Consider the following 27,583-nt stretch of genomic DNA (forward strand, 5'->3'; position numbering starts at 1 on the left):
ACTAAACAGGGATGCGTCATTGCTCCAACCTTATTTGCTATCTTCATCGCTATGATTCTATACCTTGTTGACGGGAAACTTCCCACTGGTGTAGAAATCATATATCAAACAGATGGAAAACTTTTTAATCTCAGTAGGCTGAAAGCAAAAAGGTAATTACAATCTCTGTCATAGAACTTCAATATGCTGATGATAATGTAATCTGCACACAATCAGAGGAAGATCTCCAAACTATCCTAAACATCTTCGCAGAAGGCATATGAAAAGCTCGGCCTCTCGCTTAACATCAAAAAAACCAAAGTGCTTTACTAACAAGCACAAACCAATCCTTCTGTAGCGCCATCGGTGTGATGGCTTAATGGTGTGTTGCTGGAAAATGTTGATCACTTTTCCTATCTTGGCAGCCATCTCTCCACAAAAGCCAACATCAATGCTGAAATTCAGCATCGCCTGAGCTCTGCGAGTGTAGCATTCTCCCGAATGAAGTGGGGAGTGTTCGAGGATTGGGACATTCGCAGGGAGACCAAAATGCTTGTTTACAAAGCCATTGTACTACCGACCTGACTGTACGCCTGTGAAACATGGTCCATCTATAAATGCCACTCCCAACTTCTCGAAAGATTTCACTAACGCTGCCTCTGAAAAATTCTGCAAATTACTTGGGAAGACGGATGGACTAATATCAGCATACTGGAAGAAGCAAAGACCACCAGCGTTGAAACAATGATTCTCCAAAATCAACTTCGCTGGATCGGCCATGTTGTTCAAATGCCTGATTATCGTCTTCCAAAGCAGCTACTCTATTCCCAACTTATGAATGAAAAACGGAATATTGATAGACAGCAAAAGAGATTTAAAGATGTTCTTAAAGCTAATCTAAAAAAAGTAACATAAGCATTGAGAACTGGGAAGCTCTAACCCATGAGCGTTTCAACTGGAGATCAGCCTATATTAAAGGCACTATGGACTTTGAAGGAGCACGAGTACAGAGCGAAAGGGAGAAACGAGCTCAGCGGATGTCCCGTCAAGCAAACCCTCATCGTGACCGCCTTCCACCTGGAAACCTATGTCCTCACTGTGGGAGGCTGTGTAGATCCAGAATTGGCCTTCACAGCCACCTGCAGACCCACTGCTAAGACTCTGTCTCTGGAAGGCAATCTTACTCGGTCACAAGTGATCGCCATGATGATGATGATGACGTAAGGGAATCTTTACTTTGGGGTTTTCAAAAGACTGCTTACTGACAATTTTCCTAAGGATTCAAGAGACACTTTTGCTGATAAAAGCCTCCTAGGGCACAAACTCATGCACATTTAGATGGAAAAATGTCCTACAACTTTTCCCAAGCATGGCTGGCTGGGGAATGCTGGGAATTGTAGGGTTTTTTTCTGTCTAAACATACATAGGATTGTGTCCTTAATGGCTTTTTTAAATCTCAGGCCAAATTCCCTAAACCTCCACCCCAGCCAAATACACCCACAACCAGCTCTTGTGTACAGTCTTCACAGAATCATAGAATAGTAAGGTTGGAAGGGGCCTACAAGACCATTGAGTCCTTCCTCTGACCCCCTGTTGTATTTCTGGCTGCTTGGGCAGTTTATCTGGGATTTTATTGCCTAGTTATTTAACCTTCTAGCAAGATCCTAGGGAAGCCTGGCATAACACAGCCACTTGCTCCCTACTCATGATCTTCACAAGCCACATATGGCTATCCCACAGAGAAGGAATAGTCTAATATTCAGGCCTTAGCTATTCACTTTCCCCTAGTCCTTCTATCACACAACCCACACAAACCAATACACCTTCTCCCTAACCGACCACCAAGTCTCTAAGTAAGTGTCAGCTCCTAAACTGTCAACTGTCATTTTCCAACTGCTCTTTCTACCTAGTTCGAACCCGCAGCCAATCAGAATCAGATGTTTCTCATACCAATCAAAATTGTATTTACCTGATCCAGGCCCTATCCAAAAATATTAAAAGTGATAGCCTCTCCCCCAAGCAGCTACTGCTAACACAGGCCTTTGACATACTAACAACACTAGGCCTCAGGCCTACACAGATACATTATAGCCTCACAGAAGCCACACAAAGCACCCAACATTACAGAACAGTTATTTACATGGCACTTCTTCACAAGAGGGCACACCCATCTGATCTATGACTATTAATAGAAGTCTCCTCAATTATCAGGCCATATGTCCTGAATTACCATCTACTTGGCTCATACAATGTTACCCTTCCTTTTGGCAGAAGGAAAAGACTTTGTTACAACTGTTTAATCGCTGGAAACATAACGCCACAGACCAATGAATAGACCTTCAAAGAGAGGCAAATGTTACCATTTCCTATGGGGAAAGAACTTGTGAAGAGGTAAGAAGGATCTCATTGAGAAAGGATAATAGAATAGTACATCCCTGATCTGTAACAGGAAAAGGTACAAGATGTACCATTGCCCAGTTAATAGAAAACTAATCGAGTAATAGGACTCTGTTAATGGTGGTGACCTTGGCTCTGAAATAATATAATATGACGTGCAGTCCTAACACCTCTACAGAAGAAGAACACACTCTTGTCAAGGGAAGAGAAAAGGGACTTGTGTGCTCAGTAAAGGTTTTACTGGCCACTTCTACACTTTTAGGTGAAAAGAAGGGAATTGCACTATAAAAGAAATCTAAGGCACAACATAAGAAAAACAATGAACATTTTTAAAAGGAAAAGGAAGTACTTCTGTGTCGAAGCCATAAAAACAGGCCACTGGCATTAACATTAAACATGAATTAATGTCATAATGAAAGTTCTGGCACTTCTGGGTTGTTGTTTTTAAACCACTGAGGGAGCAATCCTAACCCCTAGATCTGCTGGCTGAAGAGGATAAGGGTGGGGCAGAGAATGCACATCCACCCTGGCAGCTCTGTAGAAAACTCCTCAGGCATAGATCTACCAGCGCTTCCACTGGCAGTAGGCCCCAAAATGGGGTGTTTCAGGGGCAAGTTGAGGGCAGCCTGGAATCTGCTAGGCCCAGAGTCCTTCCATTCTCCCCAGGGCCCAGGACTGGGCCCATTACCTATGTCAGCCTGGAGCTGCTGTAAGTAATTTCCTCTCCACTGAAACCAATTGGGGGGCAGGGGAGAACCACTGGAGAATTCTCTGGGAAAAACTGCTGCCACCTCCTGCCCTGGCTGGCACAAAACACCAGGGATTTGGAAGTGCTGGATTGTTCACTGATTCACGCCCCAGCCCAATCCCACTTAGGATTGTTCTGCCTACCATTTACTCTAAATTCATAATAACAGAAGCAGATTTGTTGCTTTTAAAAATTTTCACTGCTACTGTCAAGAGCAGTCACGAACAATTAAAATCAATAACTCCTCCTCCCATTCACCCCAGCAGAATATGATATGAACTGGAAATTACCTTTCAACCCCCCTTTTCAGACGTTTCTAGTCACCTGTACTCCAGGGGTCCCTAATGCAGACCCCAATGAGAGCCATGGTGCCCACAGGCACCTCCAATGGCACCTGTGAAGGGTCCCCAACATGGTCCCATGGGCACCTGCAGCACTTTTTTTTTGCTTTTTACTGTTTCCCTGGTTTTTTTTAATATACGTACATGGATTTGTATATACCATAGAATACATATGAAATGCATGCAACATTCTAGCAATTATACATAGGCTTAAACAAAAACAGACCAAATATCCAAGTAACTATCCTTTGTTAATTTCCATGAAGCAGTTAAATAATTTAGGGTGCAATCCTATGGCCGCTAGTCAGCAGCTAGACAGCCATAGGATAGGTTAGTTCCCTGAAAACCGACCTCCACCCCCTCCTGTGCTGCATCGTAGGCAGCGCAGAATGGCCCCGCACTCCGCGCATGGAAAAAGAACACAGAGCGGCGAAAACGGGGCGTTCTGGGGCAGGGAGGGCGGAAGTGCCGTTCCGACGCTTCCTATGCAGCATCTGGCATCTGCCCCTCCCCTGCTCCAACTTCCCATGGCTAGACAGCCAAAATCGGCTGTCTAGCTGCGAATGCAGGGTGGCTGAAGCGCGGAGGAGATTATCCCCTCCACGCTTCTCCTGCCCTACATTGGATAGGTGGTCGCCTCCAAGTTCGGAGGCAGCTGCCTATCCCAATAGAATTGCACCCTTAAGAGAGCATGTAAATCAGTAAATATTAAAGACTGTTCCAGTACAAAATTTATCTATGTAATAACCTCCTCCCCAAAAGAAGCAACTACTGGACATGGCCAACATGTATGTTTAAAAGAAGCATTAGATATATTGCACCACCACCAGTTACCCTTATTAAAGAGATGTTGTGGTGTCCAATAGACATGAAATGAAAGTTTTTGCTGAATACGATGCAGCCTAAGTTCCATAGACACAACAGGTAAATGCCAAAGCAGTGATCCACTCATTAGGCATTTTGTGGTGGTGCCCGCAGCAGTCTCTCAAATTCCCAAATGTGCCCACAGGTCCAAAAATGTTGGGGACCCCTACTGTATTCCTTCAGATTTGGAACTTTCATGATTGTGCCCACTTTCTTTGCTCTTCTGTTTAAAGTTTGTATTTGTTCATATGGGTGTATGCCTTCAGCAGCATCGCAGAAGCAAAAATAAGATCCAAAGATTTTGTCGTTGGAATTATAGTGCCAGTCAGACAAACCTTAAACTGGAAACTTTCCAGGACAATTATCATAATTACTTATCTTTATGGGTGGAGTTTGGTTATAGGCACATCAAACATATCATGATGAAATGTAGCCTATTTCTGTGCTGCAGACTTACCAGTTTTGTATCCATAAGTGCCATGGCTTCTTCCAAAAAAACATGGAAACTGTGCCAAGATTTATCTGTCAGCCTAGTCTCCCACACAGAACGACAGTTCCCAGAATTCCCTGGGAAGAAGGAATGGCTGTTAAACTAGTTTACGGAAGGGGAAGGCTGATAACAAGGTGTCTTGGGACAATAACCCTGGGATGGAGGCGGGGGGGACGGGACGGATATATAGGAAGGAGTTGGTTAGGCAAAACAACAGGTATCCTGAAGCATTACAAGGGCAGATTGTTACTCCTGTTGACCATTGCACTGCACTCCCAGGTGTTTCCATGTTCCCTTTCCCAGTCCTTTCCCCTCGGGCACCATAACCCAGGATATAATCTGTGACCTCTTGTATGCTAAACCAGTGCTTTTTCACTAAGCTACAGCTGCATAAGAAGGCCCTCATGAAACTGGCATTGTTGGGGAGGAAGGGGCAGGTCATGGGCTCTGCCCTGGGAGACCACAAAGGGTCTGCTATTAGTATTTTGTGGTTTTCTGGCTAGTTTTGCTCTGTGGAGTGAGAGTCCTAATTTCTGGTGCTGTGCCTTGTGGAGGCCACATTTATATTGCCTTGGTAAGGACTTGATGATGTATCTATAGAACACATTCCAAGTGTCCCAAACACTTCATATACGTTTGTCTTTCAGATCCTTACAACAGCCATGCATGATGTGCGATTATTATCCCCTTTTGCAGATGTGGGCTGACAACAGTGGCTAGCTCAAATTTACCAACTGAGCAGGTGCTGGGCCTCCCCAGTCTGCGGGATTAGAGATTGTGGGGAGGGGGGATTAACATCAGGAAAATAGTACAGGGGGAAAGGGTTACCTCTCCCCCCTTCCCAGTTCCCCCAGATGCTGAGAATCGTAATCCAGCACATCTGGAGGACACCAGGCTGGGGAAGGCTTGTAAAGCGCAGCCCTGTTCCGGAGGCAGACGCCCTGGTTTCCATGCAGACTTGAACTCCAGCACCTCCCTTTTTAGAAATTACACGCTGCCTACATGTCGTCTGCTTTTCGATGCCGGCGTTGAATTCTAAAATATGTGAAAAATAATTGGCGCTCCTTTTACCGCTCACTATATACAATCCTATCTTTGTGGCTCTAAACATGCTCTGCGTCGTGCAAACGCATTAGTTTGGTGATCCAATCCCCTGATTGCATTCCGCTATCCATGCTCTCTGCTCCGGCAACTCGGGGTGGAAGGGGGGGGGGCGGCGGGGAGGCGGGCAAAGGCGCCGGCTTCAGTCCTGCTAACGCGCACGCGCAGCAACAATTCCGTTTCCCTTCATGGAGGCGGGAGGACTCTTCAGTGTCGCAAACGCTGGATTGCTTCCGTGATTGGTTGCTGTCCGGGAGAGCTTCGCGTTCGGCCCCTGAGTCAACTTCGGAGGGGTCACAGGTACTCTTCCTACGCAGCCCCTGCCCTGCTCTGGGGAGTGGCAAGGCCGCCCCTAGTCAGCCCGGCTGGTTATGTGCACACGCAGCCTCCCCTCCTCCATTCAGGAACTAAGGTGTGCCTCCGAGAGAGAGAGAGATCCTTCCCCGCCTCCCAGCTGACCAACTTCCATCCCCTAGAAGGGGCGAAGGAGGCATTTTCCTTCCAGCCCCCGCTAGATGCCTCCTCTGTTCCATTACGCCCGTTAAAGGCAAAACCCTATGCATGTTTAGACAGAAAAGAAGTCTGAAAACTCCCAGCGTGCCCCAGCCAGCATGGCGTGCTGGGGAGTACTGGGAGTTGTAGGACATTTTTCTGTCTAAACATGTGTAGGATTGCGCCCTAGGTTGACAGTCTTTCCACATTTACACGCAAGCTGGATTTCACCCTGCCTCCTTCACACAACACTTTGCTTAGGTGGCTGCCCCGCCCGCCCACAACACACACACACTTCGTGCTGGAAGGATTCCTTATGTACTAGTAAAACGATCGTCATTACAACAGGCTGCATGTGCCTAGAGAAAGAGCCTGCACTAGGGCTCGTTTCAGATTATGAGGACCCACAGCAACATCCTTTTGGGGTGCTGCCTCCCATCAGCCCAGCCCAGGCCTCCCCACCGTGGGACAAAGTAGAGCAAGTCACTGCGGGTGGCAGATTGTGCGTGCGCTCTCTCTGGGTAGCTTTGTGGGGAGAATTGGACATTGCCCAGTCTTCCTCAACCTAGTGCCTTCCAGATGTGTTGGACTACAACTCCCAGAATCTCCCAGCCTGGCTGGAGGATTCTGGGAGTTGTAGTCCAACACACCTGGAGGGCACCAGTTTGAGGAAGGCTGCTTCAGAGGGATGGCAGAGACAGCACAGGCAAGGTGCTGCTTCTGCCCACTGCTCACTTGTCCCCTCTCTCTGTCTCTCTCTCTCTCGATGGCATAGTAGGGAGGATTGGGTCCTGGGCTCATTCTCCACACCACAGTGCCTAGAGGGAGAATGTAGGCAAGTGGGCAGAGGTGGCTACTCAGGGAAGGAGAAGCCACTTCATCTTCTCAGTTGTTCACCGTTGCTCTCTCTGAGCAGAGGCAGCAGTGATGTTTGGACTCAGGAAGCTCAACCCTCCATGCTGAGGAACAGCAAGCTAGCATAAAGAAGCCGTGTGGGCCCAGTCCTCCGTGCTGTGCTGCCCAGACAGAGGACAACTGAACAGATAAGCCTCCCAAAAGAGAGGGCATGAGAGTGAGTGGCAACTGCTCCCTAAAACCATCACTTGCCCTGTCCTTGCTGTGATGCCCAGAGGCTGAGGGCAAGGAAAGAGCAGCTACTCCTCTGGTTTGCCTGCCCTCTCTCTCTGCCATGTCACCCAGAGGGAGAGTGCAGTCAAGCAAGATGAGGCAACAGAAAGAGGAGGTCAGCTGACACAGGTAAGAGCAGGCTCTTCCTCCTCCTCTCGCTCACCTTTGCTCTCCGTCAGTCCAGCGTGCCAGATCTAATTCTTACCAGCAGACCTAATCTTTACAGGACACCTCTCAGAGTAAGAGGGAGGTGAGTGATTGGAGGCTGTAGCAGCCATTTCTTGTAATCGCTCTCTCCCTTTCACAGCAGTACCAGGCCACCAGTAAACCCTCCTGGGATGCCAGTGTGGCCCTGTCTTTTTGCAAGAGTCCCTGGGGGATATAGTGTGAAATGTTACAAGCCAAGGCCTGCTGGGGAGGGTTGGGCCATCCACTGTAAAGGATGAAGGACAGATTTCCCTCAGTACAACAGTATTCCTAAATTCAGCAGCTTGCTTTTCCCCACAGGCGTGAATGGCAGCTATTGACATACTGGAAAAAGTAAAGGGAGGTGTTCATCTGCACCTGCTCAGTGAATATAAAGTCTGTTCTTTCATCTGCATAGCCCACTAGCCCAGGCATGGTTTCTGTTTCTGGGTCATTCTGGAGTGTGACAGAATGTTGGGGAAATGGCATTCCTATCCATGTAGCTCACAAGATTAGGGCCCCATCTACATGAGCCTTTTTATCCAGGACAGCTGCGAGTAGAGGTCCTTCAGGACATATGACACAATCACCACTTCACAGCCATCTGTGGTTTTCTCCCGGAAAATGTGGATTTCCAAAGAGGTGTTTTGCTGCGATGTTTTTGGGTTGCTGAGGGCTTCCCACAGTTGTGAGCTGTCTGCCCCTTCCCCAAACCGACTTTGTATTTTGCAGTGGGCATGTTGTTAAGCGTGCGTAGTGCTTGCGTCACTCTGTGACACCCCTTTACTCCCCCCGTCCCTTAGCGGTTGTGCAGTTACAGAGGCACTGAGAGGTGTTTTCATTTATTTAATCACACTTTCACAGATTATTGCATCTTCGTATCTTTGCAACGGTTGCTTTTGGATCCAGTGCCCATGGGACGGGGGAGGGGGTCTTGGGGGAGGACCAACTTTGCTCTGGCCACCACTTTGGAGCAATGGGTAGGCACTTACCTCTCATGCCTTGGGTGAGTGTGAACCATCACAAGAGACTCAGGCTGGGGAATTGCCAGACAGTTGGCATGGAAATGAAGGAGCACAGATCACCCACATTTTACCTAAGGAGGAACGGACAGACGCAACAGAACCCCTAAAATACAAACAGCCACTGAAGTGTCGCACCCCCACGCTCATTGGCCTGCATAGCTGCGCATTAAAATATAATGGCAAAAAAAGGGCATCACAGAGTCTGCTGGGGAAGCCTGCAGTAAATTGTGAGTGTATCGCAGCAGAAGCTAATTCAAAGCTGCAATGCTGCGCAGTTGCAACGGAGTGAAGGGTGAAAGCGATGCCATGTAGATGGGGCCTAGATGTGCTTCGCTTCCACAGTAGAATTGCATTGAGTTTCTTCAGACTAACCTCAGATTTCTAAGGTTCTCTTTCCCCCAACCCAACCGAAGTTCCCAAAGCTGCTTGCAAAACAAAACGAGGCAAAGAAGTTTCTCTTATTAATCAAAAGAGAGGTTACTCCAGTAAGCTGGAGTAACATTTGTATTTCACCCTTCTTTAAGGTGCTCCAGTCAGAGTGTTAGTCTTGCAACACCACTGAGAGGTAAGTTAGCCTGAGACTTGCCCGAGGACACCCAGTAGCTTCAGGGCTGTGCTGGGATCTCAGACAGGACTTTTGCCACCATGCCATGCTGGCCCTTTAAAAATTGATCAGCAGTGGGGAGGACATCCTTGCACAACAAAAGTTAGGGTGAATGATCTAGCATGCTAGCAGGTATGGATTTTGTTGTATGCCAAATGGATGCAATTTATGTCCCTTTGTTTTGGAGTTTCTGCAGTTAGTTTCAGTTCAAAAGGACCTTGGCCTGGATTGGATGATGATTTTAGCAAGTCAGTCCCTCATGCATTTTCATAGTGACAGTGACTTTCCTCCCCATCCACCAAGTGCACCTGCCTTACCTCAGGACTGTAATGTTTCAGTACGGTATATGTGCATAACATTCAGTGTGTGTAGGCCTGGATAAAATCTGGAACTGTGTAGACTAGGCCTATGCACATTGGATTTTGCACATATATGCCCCATTGAAATTATATACCCATGTGGATGTCCCGTGGTCTCAGAGGTGGAATGGGTACACTAGGTGGGCAGGGACGGTACGCATTCAGTCTTCTTCACACAAAGGAGAATGACTGGGTAAGAATATTGTTTAAACTAGGTCCCTTTAAATAATAATAATAATTAATTGCTAATAATACTAACTATCCTTTTCTATATTTAATTATATTCGTTTTTTGAACAGGGATGCTTGCTACCTAATCAGAGTTCCTCTTTGGATTATATATATGTGTGTGTTTAAGAGCATGGAAGGAATGCTTAAAGGTGGACTTCAGCTTCTTACTCAGACACTGGCATGATCAAAGGATGGCTCAAGCCTGAACCAACACTGGGATCTGTTTCTCATTTTAATCCCTCTCAAGGAGAACCAAATATGGCATCCCATCAGACACTGCAGAAACAAATTCTTACTGTATTCCTTAGGAAATATATTTTGTTCAGTATTGCTTTCATAATCAGGCTTGCGCTTGTTTTTTATGGAGTTTATCAGGACAAAACAATGTTGGTAAAATATACAGACATTGATTATCAGGTGTTCACAGATGCTGCCAAATACATCACCGAAGGGGAATCTCCTTACGCACGAGCCACTTACCGTTACACTCCACTACTGGGATGGATCTTAACACCAAACATTTACATTACTGATCTATATGGAAAGATCCTCTTTGTTGCTGGGGATATGGTTGCTGCATATCTCATGTACCACATTCTGCTCCTCAGAGAGCTGGATAGTAGAAAAGCATGTGGGTGTTGTGCATTCTGGCTTCTGAATCCCCTGCCAATGACTGTGTCCAGCCGCGGAAATGCAGAATCTCTTGTAGCAGTCCTTGTGCTTGGCACCATGTTTTACATGGAAAAGAGAAATTTAGTGAAGGCAGCTGTTCTTTATGGTCTCTCAGTACATATGAAAATTTACCCTGTGACCTATGCACTGCCATTAGCTCTTCATTTGCAAAGTAACAGAAACCCTGAGCCAGGAAAAACATTCCCTGTAAAGAAGCAAAAGGTCTGTTGCATGGCTGATGTCTTGTGGCTTTTCTTAAGGCTGCTCAATCGTGATGTTCTGCTTTTTGGAATGGTGTCTGGTTGTACGTTTGGTGCCCTGGGTCTTGCATTTTATTTCCATTATGGCTGGGAATTTTTGGAGCATACCTACCTCTACCACTTGACCAGGAGGGACATCCGCCACAACTTCTCGCCCTATTTCTACATGCTGTACTTGACTGCAGAAAGCGAGTGGAGTTTTGTCCTGGGACTTGCAGCTTTCCTGCCTCAGCTTCTGCTGCTCCTTGTAATTTCCTTCGCTTATTACAGAGATCTTGTCTTCTGTTGTTTCCTGCACACTGCTGTTTTTGTGAGTTTTAACAAAGTGTGCACATCCCAGTATTTTCTCTGGTACCTATGCCTTCTTCCACCAGCAATGCCTCGTTTGCAAATGTCCTGGCAGCGGGCAGCTCTGCTTCTCTTGCTGTGGCTTAGTGGGCAAGGCGTGTGGCTGGCCCCTGCATATTTTCTGGAGTTTCGAGGGCAGAACACTTTCTTGCTCATCTGGCTTGCAGGCTTGGTCTTCCTTTTTATCAACTGTATGATCCTTGTTCAGATTATTTCTCACTATAGTCCTGCACATATGACCAGAAAAATAAAGCAGCAGTAAGGCTTGCTTTGCTACAAAGGTGTAGTCCTGTAGGCAACTCTCTGAGAGTTAGTCATTGAAAAGGATTGGGTAGCAAGGAAAGTTTTTTAAAGGAGTGGTATTTTGTATGATTTTTGCAGTATTGTTTTGGAGACTTTTAACCTCCCTTTTGAATATACTGAGTATGGAGAGGGATTATTGAGGTCTTTTTGTTTACTTTAAACATGCCATTTGCTGTGTATTTGTTACATTTTATGGATCTTCTTTTACTGTCGTGTACTGTACTGTATTGTTTGAACACTGAGCGCTGCTTGATTTTGCCCTTGATATTCTTAAACCCCTCTAAAGAGAATCATGTTCAAGGGTATTGGCAAGACCCCCTGTGTCTAGCAGCACTCAGATCACTTCCCCTGAGCTCTCCATTCATTGCCAAGAACCCAGGGGAGGTCTTCCATCCTGCTTTTGCCTGCTTTAAAGCAGGCATGACATAAGAGAACTCTTCTTGCCTCCTGCAAATCCTTTGGCACGCACAGAGGGCTCAGGAGGGGTGAGAGACAATCTTTCACATTGTGCTGAGCTTTGGAGCAGGCAGAATCGATGTGAGAGTCTTTCTCTGCTTCTGCTTGCTGCAAAGCCCAGGGTGGTATGGGAGCACATATAATGGTTCCTGAGTCTGCCAGCACATAAAGAAGTCTTGGGGGAGTGGAAGAGTTGGGGCCAACCACAAATAATGGCTGGCTTCTGAGTGAAGCCAGTGTTTATATGCTCCTGCTGTTGGCTGTGATGGTTGTTTGAAAACCTTTAAACAAGCTCTATTATTTAATTGAAGAAGAAGAAGAAATGCCACAGTGTATTTAATCATGCTTCAGGTTGTGTGACATCCCTCACATTTTATATTATAAAAACAACAAAGAGTCTTTTGGTTCCTTACATTATACAGCTGCTAAAACAGGGATGTGTTGAATCAAAACAAAGTAATCCCTCTATTTCCTAAAGTCTGGCTCCTTAGGACAGGGATGGGCAACTTGTGGCCTTCCAGATGTTATGGCCTACAACTCCGATGATCCCTTACCACTGGCTATGCTGGCTAGGCTTAATGGGAGTTTTAGGCCAAAACATCTGGAGGGCCAGATGTTTCCCACCCCTGCCTTAGGAGAATAAAGGGGAAGGTGCCACTCTGGGGAGGACTGAAGTCTTTTGCATAAAGTTGGCTAAAGGTGTGTAGCTATGACAAGCAGCAGCCATTATGTGAGGGAATATAGGGGAGTCTAAGTTGATCCCATCTGGCTGGGCAGAGTAAACTTCAAGGTGGGGGGGACAGGTTTGCAGGTAATAGATGCTTGTGGGTAGAGTAGGTTGAAAGATTCCCAAAAACTCTGTCCCCTCAAAAACGTGGGATAATCTGTCTTACAATAGTTCTACGTAAAGACACCCAGGCCTCACTGACTTACTGAGAATATTGAATTGTTAGGGTAGTTTCTAACTATCTTGAGCCCTAGGGTTTGGTCCAAGCCACCCTGACCCTGTTTACTAGAAAAACCTGAATGTGAACAGGGGTAAGCAACATACAGCCTCTTCCACTCCAAAAATTCAGGGGGACCTAAAAAAAATCTAAAGAAATAAAAATTAAAACAAAATGGCATCCAGAGCTTCTATGGAGCTCCAAGAGGGTTAAAATAATTTGTTTACAAGCTAATTTTGACCTTTTTGGTGTTCCATACCTGCTACTGTTTTGTAGCAGCTCCAGACACCATTTTGCTTTTATTTTTAATATTTAAAAAACAATTCCCCTGTTTTAGGCACTGGGGCGGGGGGGGGGGGTTGCAGTCCACAGGGAGTCCAGGGGGTGTGAAAATGGCCCACAGACCTCCTGAAGTTGCCAACCTTGATGTGGAGATGGTGTATACCTTTTCCGCCAAAGGGGGGGGGGGAACGACATGATTTACTTCCAAATGTTTAATGTCACCCAGAAAGCTGAAATTTGGTGCACATGGAGCCAAAGACATGCTGATTACTCAGAAATATTTGAAACACGGATATCTTTACGTATAACAGTCAAAAGTTGGGTATGAACTTTACCTGATCACAGAGACCAGCACAGACAAGCCGTATCACACACAGAAGAGAATGCTGATCGCTGAAGATTCTGTTGCATTGTTATGGATGTGCCTTTGTTAGTGTTATCAATGTATAGTTTAGTTTTTAGGAAGCCTTAGGATACCCATTAACTCCCTACAGCTGATTAAAATGCTCAGCAAAGCATACACCTAGAGTTGTTCTGATGGATTCAGTTCAGGTTATTGTGATAACAAAAATTAGTATGTAGGAATCTCTGGAACTATTTCTCTCTTTTATTAATCTATATATACCAATAAAGTAGACAACAAAGCATAAAATAATCTAAGATAATAAATAGTGGGTTAAATCCAATATCACACTAGTGGAAGTCCACTAGCATGATGGGCCTTTCTCCCTCTCTTCCCCCCTGGGCCCCTCCACACTACCCAAAAATCTGCTCCAAGGGGTTTCTCAGCCTTCCATAGCAGATTTTAAGGGCATGTGGGGGAATTGCCCCCCTTCTGATTTTGCTGATGGAATTGCTTCTGTCAGTGGAATGATACCACTGGATACAACCCAGTATTTCCTACACATTCTTATTATTAATGATTACACATTTTAAATTTAAAAGGAGAACTTTTCTAAATTCAAGAAATCTTACCTCAGTTCTATATAAAACTTCCACCTGACAGCTTCACAAGGGTAGTGAGCTCATATCCCAGACAGCTGCTTTGCCTCAAAATCAGAGCATTTTTATACAAGTTCTATATTGAAGTCATCTTTAATATAGCTTAGTTCTGGCATAAATTAGGGGTCCCATTACTCCATTGTTCCTAAAAATTCCTGTGAGAGTAAACATAAGGAAGGAGACCTATATACCCATCTTCCTAGATAAGATGGATTCTAAATATATGCATTTGTTTTTCTGGATATATGACCATACAGGTCCTAACTCAATTTTGCTATTCATATAATTAATATATCAATTTATAGTTTCTAAACATTTTCGTTACCCCAATTATTTATTGACTCATAAGGAAAACTTTTTCTACAGCTCAATCTGGTGATAAAAAGAATTCCAGGACTGAACCCTTACCTAAATCAAAATCAGTATGGTACCATAATTTGTGGTTTGTAACTACGACTAAAATATTGGTGGGGGAGAGTCCATCACATATCAGGGTGCGATTAATTCTGCACTGCAATTATTTGCTGTAGGCTTTTAAAACAGGCTGTTGTCATAAGGGTATGAATAGACTAGGAATGGTGTATATGCCTCAGTTTATCCTATTTTGTGCTTTCTTATATTGTCATTGATTTATCTCTTGAATTGTATTATCTCAGAGTAAAGGCTGTTTTGTACAGTAACGAACATGATGCTTGTGCATGTATCTTGCTTTCATATATGACATTGGGTAAATAAACCTCATTTTGGTATATTGTTATATCTTATGACAATATTAAAAAGCGCTTAAAATACATGCAGCACCTTAGTTATGACAATAATGTTATATAAAAGCACTTGATTGATGTGCCTTTGTATCTTCCCTTTACAGTTCTATAGGAACAGTAGCCTACTAATTTTTTTAGTTTCCAGCTAGAAAGCACTAAGTAGCAAGCTTGCTTTTGGGTTTCACAGAACTCTTCCTCAGATTCAGTGTTTAAAAGGGGGAGAGGGAGAGATGTTGCTGATAGAGGGCATGCTAGAAGTACAGAAATAAATAAATATCTGCAAAGGAGCCTCTGACCCACAGCAGCAGTTGTGGTTAGGGAGATGTTGGGGGAGGGCATAGGGGGTGGCACCATCCTTAATCTCCAGCGCCCTATCAAGGCTGGCCAGGGCACACTACACCCAGGAAGCGTCCTGGGCATTTGAGGCCTCCTTGGTACTGTCACAATGACTGGCAGCTTCCAGTCATTATGAGAAAAGCAAGGGACAGGGAAATCTCCCAAGGAATGGGATTCCTTGGCCTCGAAATTTGGAGAGCAAGTTTTGGGGGTGAGGCCTATGTCAGGCCTTGACCCACATGGCTTAGCCTCAGTTCAGCTGCAGAGACAAGTGTAAGTCGATTGCATCTGCCTGAGGAAAGAACACAGACCAGAAGGTCATGATTTGCACCAAGGAAGGCTAGGGCAAAAGTGTTGTTGTGTTGAGGTAATTATATATTCAATGATCAAAAACCTACCAGTTTAAGTCCAGAGTCAAAGTGATATCGTGGTGGCTCAAGCTCCACAAAGCAACAAAATTGGAAGCTTAGGCTGATGCCTTAACAGATGTGCCACTGTGATCAGTAACACAATGTCACAAATTGTCCTTGCATACAGTTTACCCTCCATACACTCACACTTTTCCTGAGTCTTTCAGACCCAAATCCAGATAGATTGGACGGAGTGCCTGAGACTAGCAAAGATGCCCCATGTTGTCCTAGTCCTGTATTGCGTTATGAAGCAGCTGAACCTTACTGTATTTCTAGAAGAATTCGCCTGTGAGTTGACCCATACGTGTTCATTGCTTGTAAGCAAGCACAATTTGTGACATTGCACAACATAATTATAATCATGGCTCATGTCTGTTACGACATCAGCCTATGCTTCCAATTTCCTGGCATTGTGAGCTTGAGTCACGTTAAGATAACCTTAACTCTGGTCTTAAACCAACTGGATTTTTTATCAGTGAATTTTGCTAGGTTTTTAAAAGGAGATTTCTTACAGTTTTGTGGGGGGAAAACAGGAACTAAAAATAAAATACAAACAAGTCATTAACTGAGATGTATACAAAAGAATAGATATGTCCTTGTATGTTCAGAATAGCATGCTTCTAAGTAAGTCTGCATAATTTTTTCCTTTTTCTCCCTCTCTTCATCAGTGAGAGTGAGTCCCTCAGCCTTCAAAATTACATCATTCTTATCTTAGTTGACAGTTATGTGCTACTCTTCCCACATTGTCAGGAGACTGACAAGAACAGCAGAATTCAAAACACTGGAGTGTACTGGCAGTATTCTAGCTTCAGAGTGACACTGAGCATGCCTGACATAACTTTGCCAACAGTTGCTGCCATAGGCTTTCATGATGCAGGAAAAACCTTGATAATTTTTAAACCGCTGCTCAGAATTTCACTAAACCAATAAAATGCAACCTCCTCAACAAACCTGAATAAAGCATATCAGTAGTTTTCTCCAGAATTTGAAAGAAATATATGATGTGCTGAGCTGCAGCTCGAGTAAAAATTACTTACCTGTCCATTTTCAGCACTTGTATCTGTGGCAATTTGTGTCGGATTGGTTTGAAATTTTGCACAATTATAGACCGCATCAGGTAGGTTATAGATGCCAAGTTTCAAATTATTAGCTCTGCAGGTGCCATTGAATACAAATTCAGGAAAGTGTGAATATCAACATACAACTGTGTTGCAGTTTGCATATTGGTTTGGGAAATACCAGTTAGGTAAGTTTGTGCTAAAATGCAAGTCAAACTAATTTGTCCTCTATCCCTAGTGTTTTCCCATGAAAGGGAGTATTCTCCCATTGAACTTAAGCATGTTTAACTCTTTATTTTATTTATTAATTTATTAAATTTATTAATCGCCCATCTGGCCGGTCACGCAGCCATTCTGGGCGATGTACAACAATAAAAACAGTTCAAACAATAAAATTCAACAGTAAAAACATCACATTTCTAAAATTACCCTATCCCACCCCAAATGCCTGCCTGAACAACCACGTTTTTAATGCGCGGCGGAAGCTCATTAAAGAGGGGGCATGGCAGAGTTCCCTAGGGAGGGAGTTCCACAGAGTGGGGGCCACCACAGAGAAGGCTCTCTCACCCGTCCTCACTAGCCTAGCTGTCCTGGCTGATGGGACAGAGAGAAGGCCATCCGAGGCTGATCTTGTTGAGCGGCCTGTCTGGTGTTGCTGGAGGCACTCCTTGAGATAGGCTGGGCTGGAACCATATAGGGTTTTAAAGGTCAAAAACAACACCTTGAATTTGGTCCGGAAAACAACTGGTAGCCCGTGCAGCTCCTTCAGCACTGGAGTGATGTGATTTCACCGGTGGCTGCCTTTAATCAGGCGAGCTGCCGCGTTCTGTACCAGCTGCAGCTTCTGAACCATCTTCAAGGGTAACCCCACGTAGAGCGCATTACAGTAGTCTAAACGAGAGGAGACCAGGGCATGTACTACTGATGGGAGCAGATGGTCAGGAAGGCCACTCTGCTTCATTGTGGCCTTATCTAATTACAGGAAGGTTGGCTTTTTTCATTTTCTTCAAGCGCATTATACAAGCTAAGGGTGTTATCTTATGCATGTTTAGACATTACATCCTACAACTCCCAGCATTTCCCAACCATCCATGCATAGGATCGCACCCAAAGTAATTATACATAATAGTAACATTTTTGGTTCTTCTGGGCATTTTCTTCTACTTTTTTCCAAAAGGCGACTGGGGTAAAATGGGAATAATCAATATCAGGCATTTGAGAAAGTTTTGCGCTTCTATATCCCAGCCTGTAAATAGGCATAAGTAGATACTTCCATTCACTGATAAATGCTTTAGCCTTAGATCAAAGTAACTGCAGTTGAGAGCTAAACAACTTCTAATTAGAGAAGAATTTATTATTATTCATGTCTCCTAAAATTTATCAAGGACATTTCCTATGAACATACTTTGTTCAGCTTGGTTTCAAATGAATTTGCCAATTTGTTGCTCTCTTGCTGCTATCTAGGAGCTAATGGGCAACATCCAATGTTGCACAACAGGCCTTCCCTTCACACCCTCCCAAATCTGTTCTGGAGGGTCCCCGAGGTTTGGGGGATGCTGGGGGGGGGCGGTCTGTTCCAGTGGCAGATGGACAGTATTGGATTTCACCAATAAATCTCCATCTGTAACCAGCTATATTCTTGAGTATCAATCAAGAGGTCACTTGAACTGAAGAAGGAAATAAAATTACAACAATATATAATAGTTTGTGCAGACTGCACAAGCAAACAAGTGTATTTACTAGCGGAACAATTTGGCAAGTTTCCTGTGCAAATCCCATCAAAATGAATGGGAGCTGTGCTAGGGCATAGTAGTATTATTGGCAGCTCCCATTCATCTTAATAGGAATTAAGCTGAATCATGCCCTAAATCAGGGCTGTACAACCTTTCCAGCCCCAAGGGCCACATGTGATGCTGCCTCAAGTTGGTGGCCACACAAGCATGTGCACGCGTGCGCGCGCACACACACACACACACCAGCAATTCTGATATAGATTGCTCTTTTCTCACTGGTAACAGGAAAATAGCAATGTCTTTGAGGATCTGTATGAGGATCTCTGGGAGAAGGAGTGGAGAGCCTTTTCTCCACCCTGCCCCCCAAGTATCCTCTCAGCATAAGCAGTGGCAGGAGGGTCAGGACACCTGGGGGCCGCAATTAAGGCCATGGCGGGGTGGGTCAGGTTCTGCACCCTTGACCTAGATCCAAGAATTGGCAGAAGCAGACCTTCTCTTACTGGCCAAGTTAGTTAGTTAGTTAGTTATACATTTCATTTCTATACCGCCCAATAGCCGAAGCTCTCTGTTAATATAGTGTAGAAATACAAGCAGAAATCTGATACGTTGATGTTATCCCAAAGTCTCATTTTTGAACCCAAATACCAGAGGCAGTGCATTGTACCAATTAAATACAATGATGAGCTGGATGCTAGAAAGATGGTAATTATCTAGTCAGTTGTGATCTCACTGGATGTTTGAAAGACAAACTTGAGGCATTGTGTTGAATAATAGAGACTCATCATAACCGTTCCTGGTGTTTTGTGGGATAGGCAATGCTGCAAATGATCAATCACTTTTTAAATTCAGCATTCTCAGTGAAATTCCATGAGCTCATTCTTCAAGATCCTTTGTTTCTTTCAATATTCATTTTATGGAAGGGGGAATGTTCATTTATCATTCATACTAATAGAAGCAGACTCTTTATAAAATGACGTTGTAGACTTTATAACAAAAACCACTTCTCTGCTCTTTGCAGCCTAAGCATGTTTATTCCAAACAGAAGGGCTTGCAAGTAAGTGTGCCGTGCAGGGCAATCCTATGCATGTTTATTCAGAAACAAGTCCCACTGAGTTCAAATGGCCTTAATCCCAAGAAAATGTGCATAGGGTTAAAGCCAAACATTTTTTTTTCAGCTAAGAGCCCCAGCCACCTTCTGATAATTGTAGTCCCCCCCACACACCTTTTTAGAGCAACTTTATTCTTTTTCTGCTAAGGCTTTTAGAAAAGTAGGGAACATTTGGACATAACTGCTACCTTGACATTGCTGCCAGTGTGAGTGTAAGATATGCCATTTGTTCTGAGAAACCCGTAATTTCTTTACTTCTTTAGCATGATGGATGGATGGATGGATGGATGGATGGATATCTACAATTACAAGAACCCTGTTCTGGAGTTTCATTCTTCTTCAACTACATATTAGTATTTTAAACCTGATGTCGTTGTGTGACCTGATCTACTGCATGTGGTTGTGTGAATAACTTAAATTATGTATTGATCTGAAGCTTGTCCTAACTGTCCCACACTAAGAGAAACTGCACCTGTGAGTTTATTATGAACTTCAGTCTGTGTGTTGGAATTACGTATTAAATTGTGATGCTACTGAGTCACCTTATGGGAAGGCCAGTGCACATGATAACAGACCACAATGTTGGCTGCATGAATCCACAGGCATTGGAAGGGAAGGAGTTCTGACTCATTCTCTTTCAGCTCCTCCTCCTCCCTCCCACTCCCACAAGGGAGTTGCAAGGATGTTTTCCTCAACCTTTGTCTTAGGGATTCTGCTGGTGTAACCCCCGCCCCGCTGCCCATCAGACTCCCTGCCTGAGCTGATGGAGGTGGTCTCGGATTTGGTGTTGAGGTCCCCTAGGATGATGGTCCTGGGGGATCTCAACTTCTATAACGAGGCCGCTGTATCCGTGGCGGCTCAGGACTTCATGGCCTCCATGACAACCATGGGGCTGCCCCAACACTTCACTGGCCCAACATATGTACAAGGACACACGCTTAATCTGGGTTGGTTGCAGGACAGCTCCAGGCACTCTTGAATGAAGCAGATTATCTAGATCCATCCCAATCAGGCTTCAGGCCTGGTTTTGGAACGGAAACTGCCTTGGTTGCCCTGTGGAATGACCTCTGCTGGGAGAGGGACAGGGGGAGTGCAACCCTGTTGATTCTCCTCAACCTCTCAGCGGCTTTCAATACCATGACCATGGTATCCTTCTGGATAGATTTGTCTGGGTTGGGAGTAGGAGGCACTGCACTGCAGTGGTTCCGCTCCTACTTGGATGGCCAACTCCAGAAGGTGGTGCTGGGGGATTACTGCTCTGTGCCATGGCAATTATGCCATGGGGTTCCACAGGGCTCTGTTTTATCCCCCATGCTGTTTAACATCTACATGAAACCGCTGGGGGAGGCTATCCAGAGGTGTGGGCTGAGGTGCTATCACTATGCGGATGACACTCAGCTCTACCTCTCTTTCTCATCAAACCCAGGTGAGGCAGTGGCTGTTCTGAATCAGGGCCTGGGCACGGTAATGGATTGGATGAGGGCTAATAAACTGAAACTCAATCCAGACAAGACGGAGGTACTGTTAGTGGGTGGTTCGTCTGCCCGGCTAGGTGATATTCAACCTGTTCTGGAGAGTTTGCACTCCCCCTAAAGGATCACGTTCGTAGTTTGGGGGTGCTCTTGGACCCAGAACTGTCACTTGAGGCACAGGTGAACTTAGTGGCACAGAGCACTTTTTATCAGCTTAGGCTGGTATACCAACTACGCCCTTATCTGTACAGAGATAGCCTAGCTACAGTTATCCATGCTCTGATAACTTCTCTTCTGGATTACTGCCATGCGTTATACGTGGGGCTGCCTTTGAAAACGGTCTGGAACCTTCAGCTAGTCCAAAATAGGGCAGCAACATTGTTACAGAGACGAACCAATGAGATCACATTATGCCAGTACTTTTCCAGCTGCACTGGATGCCAGTCCATTTCTGGGCCCAATTCAAAGTGCTGGTATTAACATTCAAAGCCCTTAACGGCTTGGCGCCAGGTTATCTGAAGGATCGCCTCCTCCCATATGTCCCTGCCCTAAGATCATCTTCAGCGGCCCTTCTCCATGAGCCCCTGCCAAAGGAAGTGAGGTGGGTGGCTACCAGGAACAGGGCCTTTTCTGCTGCGGCACCCCGGAAGCTGTGGAATGAGCTCCCTAGGAGCACCCAGGAGCTGTGGAATGGAACCCTAAAGAGGTTTGCCTGGCACCTACACTGTATTCCTTCCAGCGCCAGGTGAAGACCTTTTTATTCTCCCAGGCATTATAACATTTTAGCTTCCTAGTCTTTTAACTTTGGTGTTTTAAATCTGTATTTTAAATCTCTGCATTCCTGCTAGGTTTTATTCTGGTTGTTTTGTTATATTGTGGTTTTAATGCTTGAATATTTTATATTATTTTATCCTGCGCTTTTTGGTTTTATTTTTTTTTTAACTGCCCAGAGAGCTTCAGCTTTTTGGCAGTCTAGAAATAAATAAAATAAAATAAAATTAAGATTCTAAGTAGGCTTGACAACTGGCTCTTCCCCACCACACACACACTCTTACGAGAAAGGGTGAGACTCCAAGTAGGGTCTCTGATCATGAGCACTAGGTTCAGGTAGGCTCCTGTCTTACAAGGGGGTCCTTCCCATACCCATTTTTCCAACCATTTAAGCCTTTAAAGGTATTCACCATCACTTTGAATTGCGCCTGGAAACAGACCGGCAGCTAGTGCAGCTGTTTAAGCACTGGTGAAATACGTTCCCTGCAGCTACCAGTTCAATTAGTTCAGAGTACACCTGCTAGGTTACTAACAAGTTTCTGAGAATTCTTATTTAAAGTTTTGTGCCATCAGGATAGTGATGTTATCAAGCTTTGTGTCTCTATTTCATCTGAACCAAGCCCTGTAGTTTAGTGTTTATTTGGTACCTCTGCATGGTTTGAACTTGGATACTCATTTTTAATATTTTTTATAAATAAAAAAGATGTATAAATTGCCTTTCAGGGCAACCGCTCCCACAAGGTTGTATACACAGTAAACATAAAACATATAAGTTCAGATTGAAATCCACATTACACCCCTTAAAATTAGCAGTTAAAATGTTATTAAGACAAAACAATGCAAAGTGGATTTCAATAAAAACATCTTAAGAGTTCTTTTTAACATCCCCAGTGATGGGGCCATATGTACTTACTGGGGGAGAGCATTCCATAAATATGTGGATACCACTGAGAAGGCCCTGTCCCTATCCTTATTGCCCATCAACCTAATATCTCTTATTGATGGCCCACAGAGCAAGGCCTTCTCCAAGTCTAATCTCAGAGCTCAGGCAGGCTCATACAAGTACATGCATTCCTTCAGATAGTCTAGATCCAAATAGTTTAGAACTCTGACAGTCAAAACCAACACTTTAAACTGGATCTGAAAACAAATAGGCAGCTAGTCTAACTAGTACAGAATGGGTGTATAGCATGCTCCAAACAATTCAGCCCCACGAGCTTTCTTGCTGCCGTGTTCTGTAGCAATTGAAGTTTCCAAACTATCTTTAAAGGCAGCCCCACATAGATCACATTCAGGGCCCATTCAAGGGGGGTGGGGAGAAAAGGGTATGCTTTACAGAGGCCTGATGAACTTAAAGGGTTCTCCCGCAAAACTTTATAAGTTAATATATTTGTTTGTTTGTTTAAAGTATTTTTATTTCGCTCCTCAGTCAAAAAAACCTCCCAGAGCAGCTTACATGTAATCACTAAAACAAGACAGTCACTGCCCACAGGCTTACAATCTAAAAACAGACATGACACACAAGGAAAAAGGGAAGGGGAGGGCAGAGGGAAAAATTAAGCCATCTTTCAGCAGGGCTGGTGGAATGGCCCTTCTTCCTGCTCTCATCTCCTAGAGCGAAAGGGCTCCCGCTGTACAGCCTGCTGGAATGGCTGCTGGTGGTGATGGGGGATGGAGGAAGAGGCTTCATTTGGAGTGGTCTTTCAGCAAGACTGGTGGAATGGCTTCACTTTTCCCTCTCATTTCCTTTCCTGCTTTGAAAGCTATTCACGGTCTATGCCCAGGAGCCTCCTTCTATGTTCCTTCTCACTCTTTAGAGAAAGATAAAAACCTCTGGACAGTCCCATCAGCTATCCAGCTGGTGGCCACTGCTGAATAAAGTGTTGGAGTTGTTTTGGTGACTGATAGTTTTTTTTAGCTCTGGCACCATCCTGCTGCACCACAGCATGAAACATGCTTACGGAATAGGTGGTTGGAACTGTTCTTTTGAGGCACGCTTTTTATGGTTGGCTGCTTCTTTTGAATTGCTGGCTCTTTGGCATGTGTGTGATGTGTGTGTGTGTTTTGACTTGCTCCCTTCTCTGTTTATCTTTTGTGGTTTTATGGCAGGGATTTGAATTACATAAGAAAGTCACATCAGAATAAATGGGAAGGTGACTTTAGCAGGAAAATAACACAAGAAGTCTGAAACTGGATTTGGGTACATATCCCACAGAGAACTTGATGTATAAATTTTAAAGAAAGCTTCCATAAAATCCTGTTTAGGTGGTATTTGACACCATTAAGTTTAAATCAGACAATGCAAGTGAACAATGTTGGAGATGTGGTCAACACCAAACTAATAAAACACATATTTGGGGGGATGCTTAGGGATAAAATGATGACTGAGTATCCATTGTAAAGGAAATTGAAAACATCAGTGGATATGTAAGCCTTCTAGACCTGGTAGTTGTATGGTTTTTCTGTGTAAAATATATGGTTTTGCAGGAAGATGTGGAGATAATAATCTATTTGTTGACAGCAGCTTGCATGGCCATTAGTCACAGGTGGAAAAAGATTAACCCCCATCTTTAGATCAGTGGCTTACTAGAATCTGGGACATGGCTTATAATGACCAAACTTAGTGGAATATCAGAGTACAGGATAGGATGGCCCCTCATTGTTTATTGGGTGTAATATGAATTCAGTATTATGAATGCAAGTATTGATAATTGGAAGACAGAGTGGACTAGGTAACATCTGTTCATAGTATGTGTATTAACAGATCAACTGGTAATAATGAATGGTATAAGATTCTTGTGTTGCTTTTTATTTAGCAGTTATGTTTCAAATATGCTTAGGAGTCATAGTTAAAGTACTTAATACCAGGACCAGATCAAGGCCATGATGGGCCCAGGGGCTAGCCATCTCTAGCAGAGGCCCTCTCTGCCCCTCATTCTAAACTCACAGGCAACATTTGTCCGTGCATGCACACACAATGGACAACAATCATGCAAATAATGCACAGAGAGAGAGAGACAGACAGACAGACAGACGTCCTCACTGCCTCATTCAGATACAACAGCTAACCAGGACAGGCAGACATGACAGTTTGCTGCCAGGGGAGGACCAGCAAATGCCTCCCATTTCTCACTGGCTGACCTTGGACCAGTCACTTGCTCACAGCCTAACCTACCTTACAGGATGGTTGTGAGGATAAAAAATGGGGAGATCTTTAGCTCCTGGAGGAAAGGCAGAAGGTAAAGGCAGTTCATAAATGTAATGAAAGACATTTTATACTAGAAAAACAAAATTATCTTCCACTATGTTCATAATAAGCCTCTCTAGCATGTAGAATAGCCAACTGTACATTGCATGCTGCCTGTGTGCACTCATTTACATGCATGTGCACTAGTGACAAGATTCACCCAATATCCCACTTGAAGATGTATCTTACAGAGATTCCTCTGGGGAGGAAGCCTGCTGACACTAAATCTGCTGACATACTAAACATTAACATTTTGAAGAACATCCTCATGTGTCCCACATATATGCCTCCATCTTCTGCATGAACATCAACTTGAAAGAAACCGTATTAACAATGAAAACAAACCCCAAAATTTACAGAACCTTAAAGACTAACACATTTATTCTGGCATAACCTTTTGTGGAGTACAGCCCACTTCACTGGATGTACGGAGTATTCTGGGGAGTTTCAGGTTTGTATAGCGCATGTCCCCTTCATGGATCACTGCTGTTGTTGTTGTGGCAAAGGGGCTTGCGTAACTCAGTGAAGCCATAAGCTATGCCGTGCAGGGCCACCCAAGACGGACAGGTCATGGTGGAGAGTTCTGACAAAATGTGGTCCACTGGAGAAGGAAATGGCAACCCACTCCAGTATTCTTGCCAAGAGAACCCCATGGAACGTATGACAAGGCTAAAAGAGATGACGCCGGAAGATGAGCCCCTCAGGTCAGAAGGTGTCCAATATACTACTGGGGAAGAGCAGAGGGAATTTCCAAGTAGCGCCAGAAAGAGTGAAGCGGCTGGGCCAAAGCCAAAAGGACACTCAGCTGTGGACGTGTCCGGTAGTGAAAAGAAAGTCCGATGCTGTAAAGAACAATATTGTTTAGGAACCTGGAATGTAAGATCAATGAATCAAGGTAAGCTGGAGGTGGTCAACATGAGATGGCAAGATTGAACATTGACATCTTGGGAATCAGCGAACTAAAACGGACAAGCATTGGCGAATTTAATTCAGGTGACCATTATATCTACTACTGTGGGCAAAAATCCCTTAGAAGAAATGGAGTAGCACTCATAGTCAACAAAAGGGTGGGAAAAGCAGTACTGGTGTACAATTTCAAAAACGACAGAATGATCTCAGTACGAATCCAAGGCAAACCATTCAACATCACAGTAATTCAAGTCTATGCCCCAATCACTGATGCTGAAGAAGCTGAGGTCGATCGGCTCTGTGAAGACCCACAACACCTTCTAGAACTAACACCAAAAAAAGATGTCCTCTTCATCATAGGGGATTGGAATGCTAAAGTAGGAAGTCAAGAAATCACCGGGATAACAGGCAAGCATGGCCTTGGTGTACAAAATGAAGCAGGACAAAGGCTCATAGAGTTTTGCCAAGAGAACACGCTGATCATAGCAAACACTCTTTTCCAACAGCACAAAAGGCGACTCTACACATGGACACCACCAGATGGTCAATATCGAAATCAGATTGATTATGTCCTTTGCAGCCAAAGAAGGAGAAGCTCTATACAGTCAGTCAAAACAAGACCTGGAGCTGACTGTGGCTCAGATCATGAGCCTCTTATTGCAAAATTTCGGCTTAAATTGAAGACTGTAGGGAAAACCACTAAACCATTCAGGTATGACCTAAATGATATCCCTTATGATACAGTGGAGGTGAGGAATAGATTTCAGGGATTAGACCTGATAGACAGAGTGCCTGAGGAACTATGGACGGAGGTCCGTAACATTGCTCAGGAGGCAGCAACTCAATCCATCCCAAAGAAAAAGAAATGCAAGAAAGCCAAGTGGCTGTCTGAGGAGGCTTTACAAGTAGCTGAGGAAAGAGAAGCGAAAAGCAAGGGAGAAACGGGAAGATATATCCAACTGAATGCAGAGTTCCAGAGAATAGCAAGGAGAGACAAGAAGGCCTTCTTAAATGAACAGTGCAAAGAAATCGAGGAAAACAACAGAATGGGGAAGACTAGAGTTCTCTTCAAGAAAATCGGAGATATCAAGGGAACATTTTGTGCAAAGACGGGCATGATAAAGGACAAAGAAGGCAGGGACCTAACAGAAGCAGATGAGATTAAGAAGAGGTGGAAAGAATACACAGAAGAACTATACAGGAAAGATCTTAATGTCCCTGATAGCCATGATAGTGTGGTCACTGAACTTGAGCTGAGAGTGAAGTCAAGTGGGCCTTAGGAAGCATTAGTAACAACAAAGCTAGTGGAGATGACAGTATTCCAGCTGAGCTATTTAAGATCCTAAAAGATGATGCTGTTAAAGTGCTGCACTCAATATGCCAATAAATTTGGAACACTCAACAATGGCTACAAGACTGGAAAAGGTCAGTTTACATCCCAATTCCAAAGAAGGGCAATGCCAAAGAATGTTCAAACTACCATACAATTGCGCTCATTTCACATGCCAGCAAGGCTATGCTCAAAATCCTACAAGCTAGGCTTCAGCAGTATGCGAACCGAGAA

The 27,583-nt window shown here is 44.3% G+C and overlaps 1 protein-coding gene across 2 annotated transcripts; it reads left to right on the top strand.

Moving 5' to 3' along the window:
• The first annotated feature begins 6,076 nt into the window (after positions 1 to 6,076).
• On the top strand, positions 6,077 to 27,328 carry PIGM (phosphatidylinositol glycan anchor biosynthesis class M). 2 transcript variants are annotated; one of them, XM_084828211.1, is made up of 2 exons: positions 6,077 to 6,220; positions 10,014 to 27,328. In XM_084828211.1, exon 2 carries the CDS (start codon positions 10,125 to 10,127, stop codon positions 11,484 to 11,486), a length of 1,362 nt encoding a protein of 453 aa, XP_084684337.1. In that variant the 5' UTR covers positions 6,077 to 6,220; positions 10,014 to 10,124; the 3' UTR covers positions 11,487 to 27,328. The 2 variants fall into 2 exon arrangements, with proteins under 2 accessions (XP_084684337.1, XP_084684336.1); XM_084828210.1 differs by having other exon boundaries at positions 6,083 to 9,316.
• The last annotated feature ends 255 nt before the right edge of the window (positions 27,329 to 27,583 follow it).

This window comes from Heloderma suspectum, chromosome 1, assembly GCF_057233095.1.
Source record: "Heloderma suspectum isolate Gila_16-S chromosome 1, 16-S_ref, whole genome shotgun sequence".
In the NCBI taxonomy this organism is placed as follows: domain Eukaryota; kingdom Metazoa; phylum Chordata; class Lepidosauria; order Squamata; family Helodermatidae; genus Heloderma; species Heloderma suspectum.

What these genes read in the sequence shown, in the direction of transcription:
- PIGM (XM_084828211.1), top strand. Translation starts at nt 10,125, where the DNA reads ATGATCAAAGGATGGCTCAAGCCTGAACCAACACTGGGATCTGTTTCT.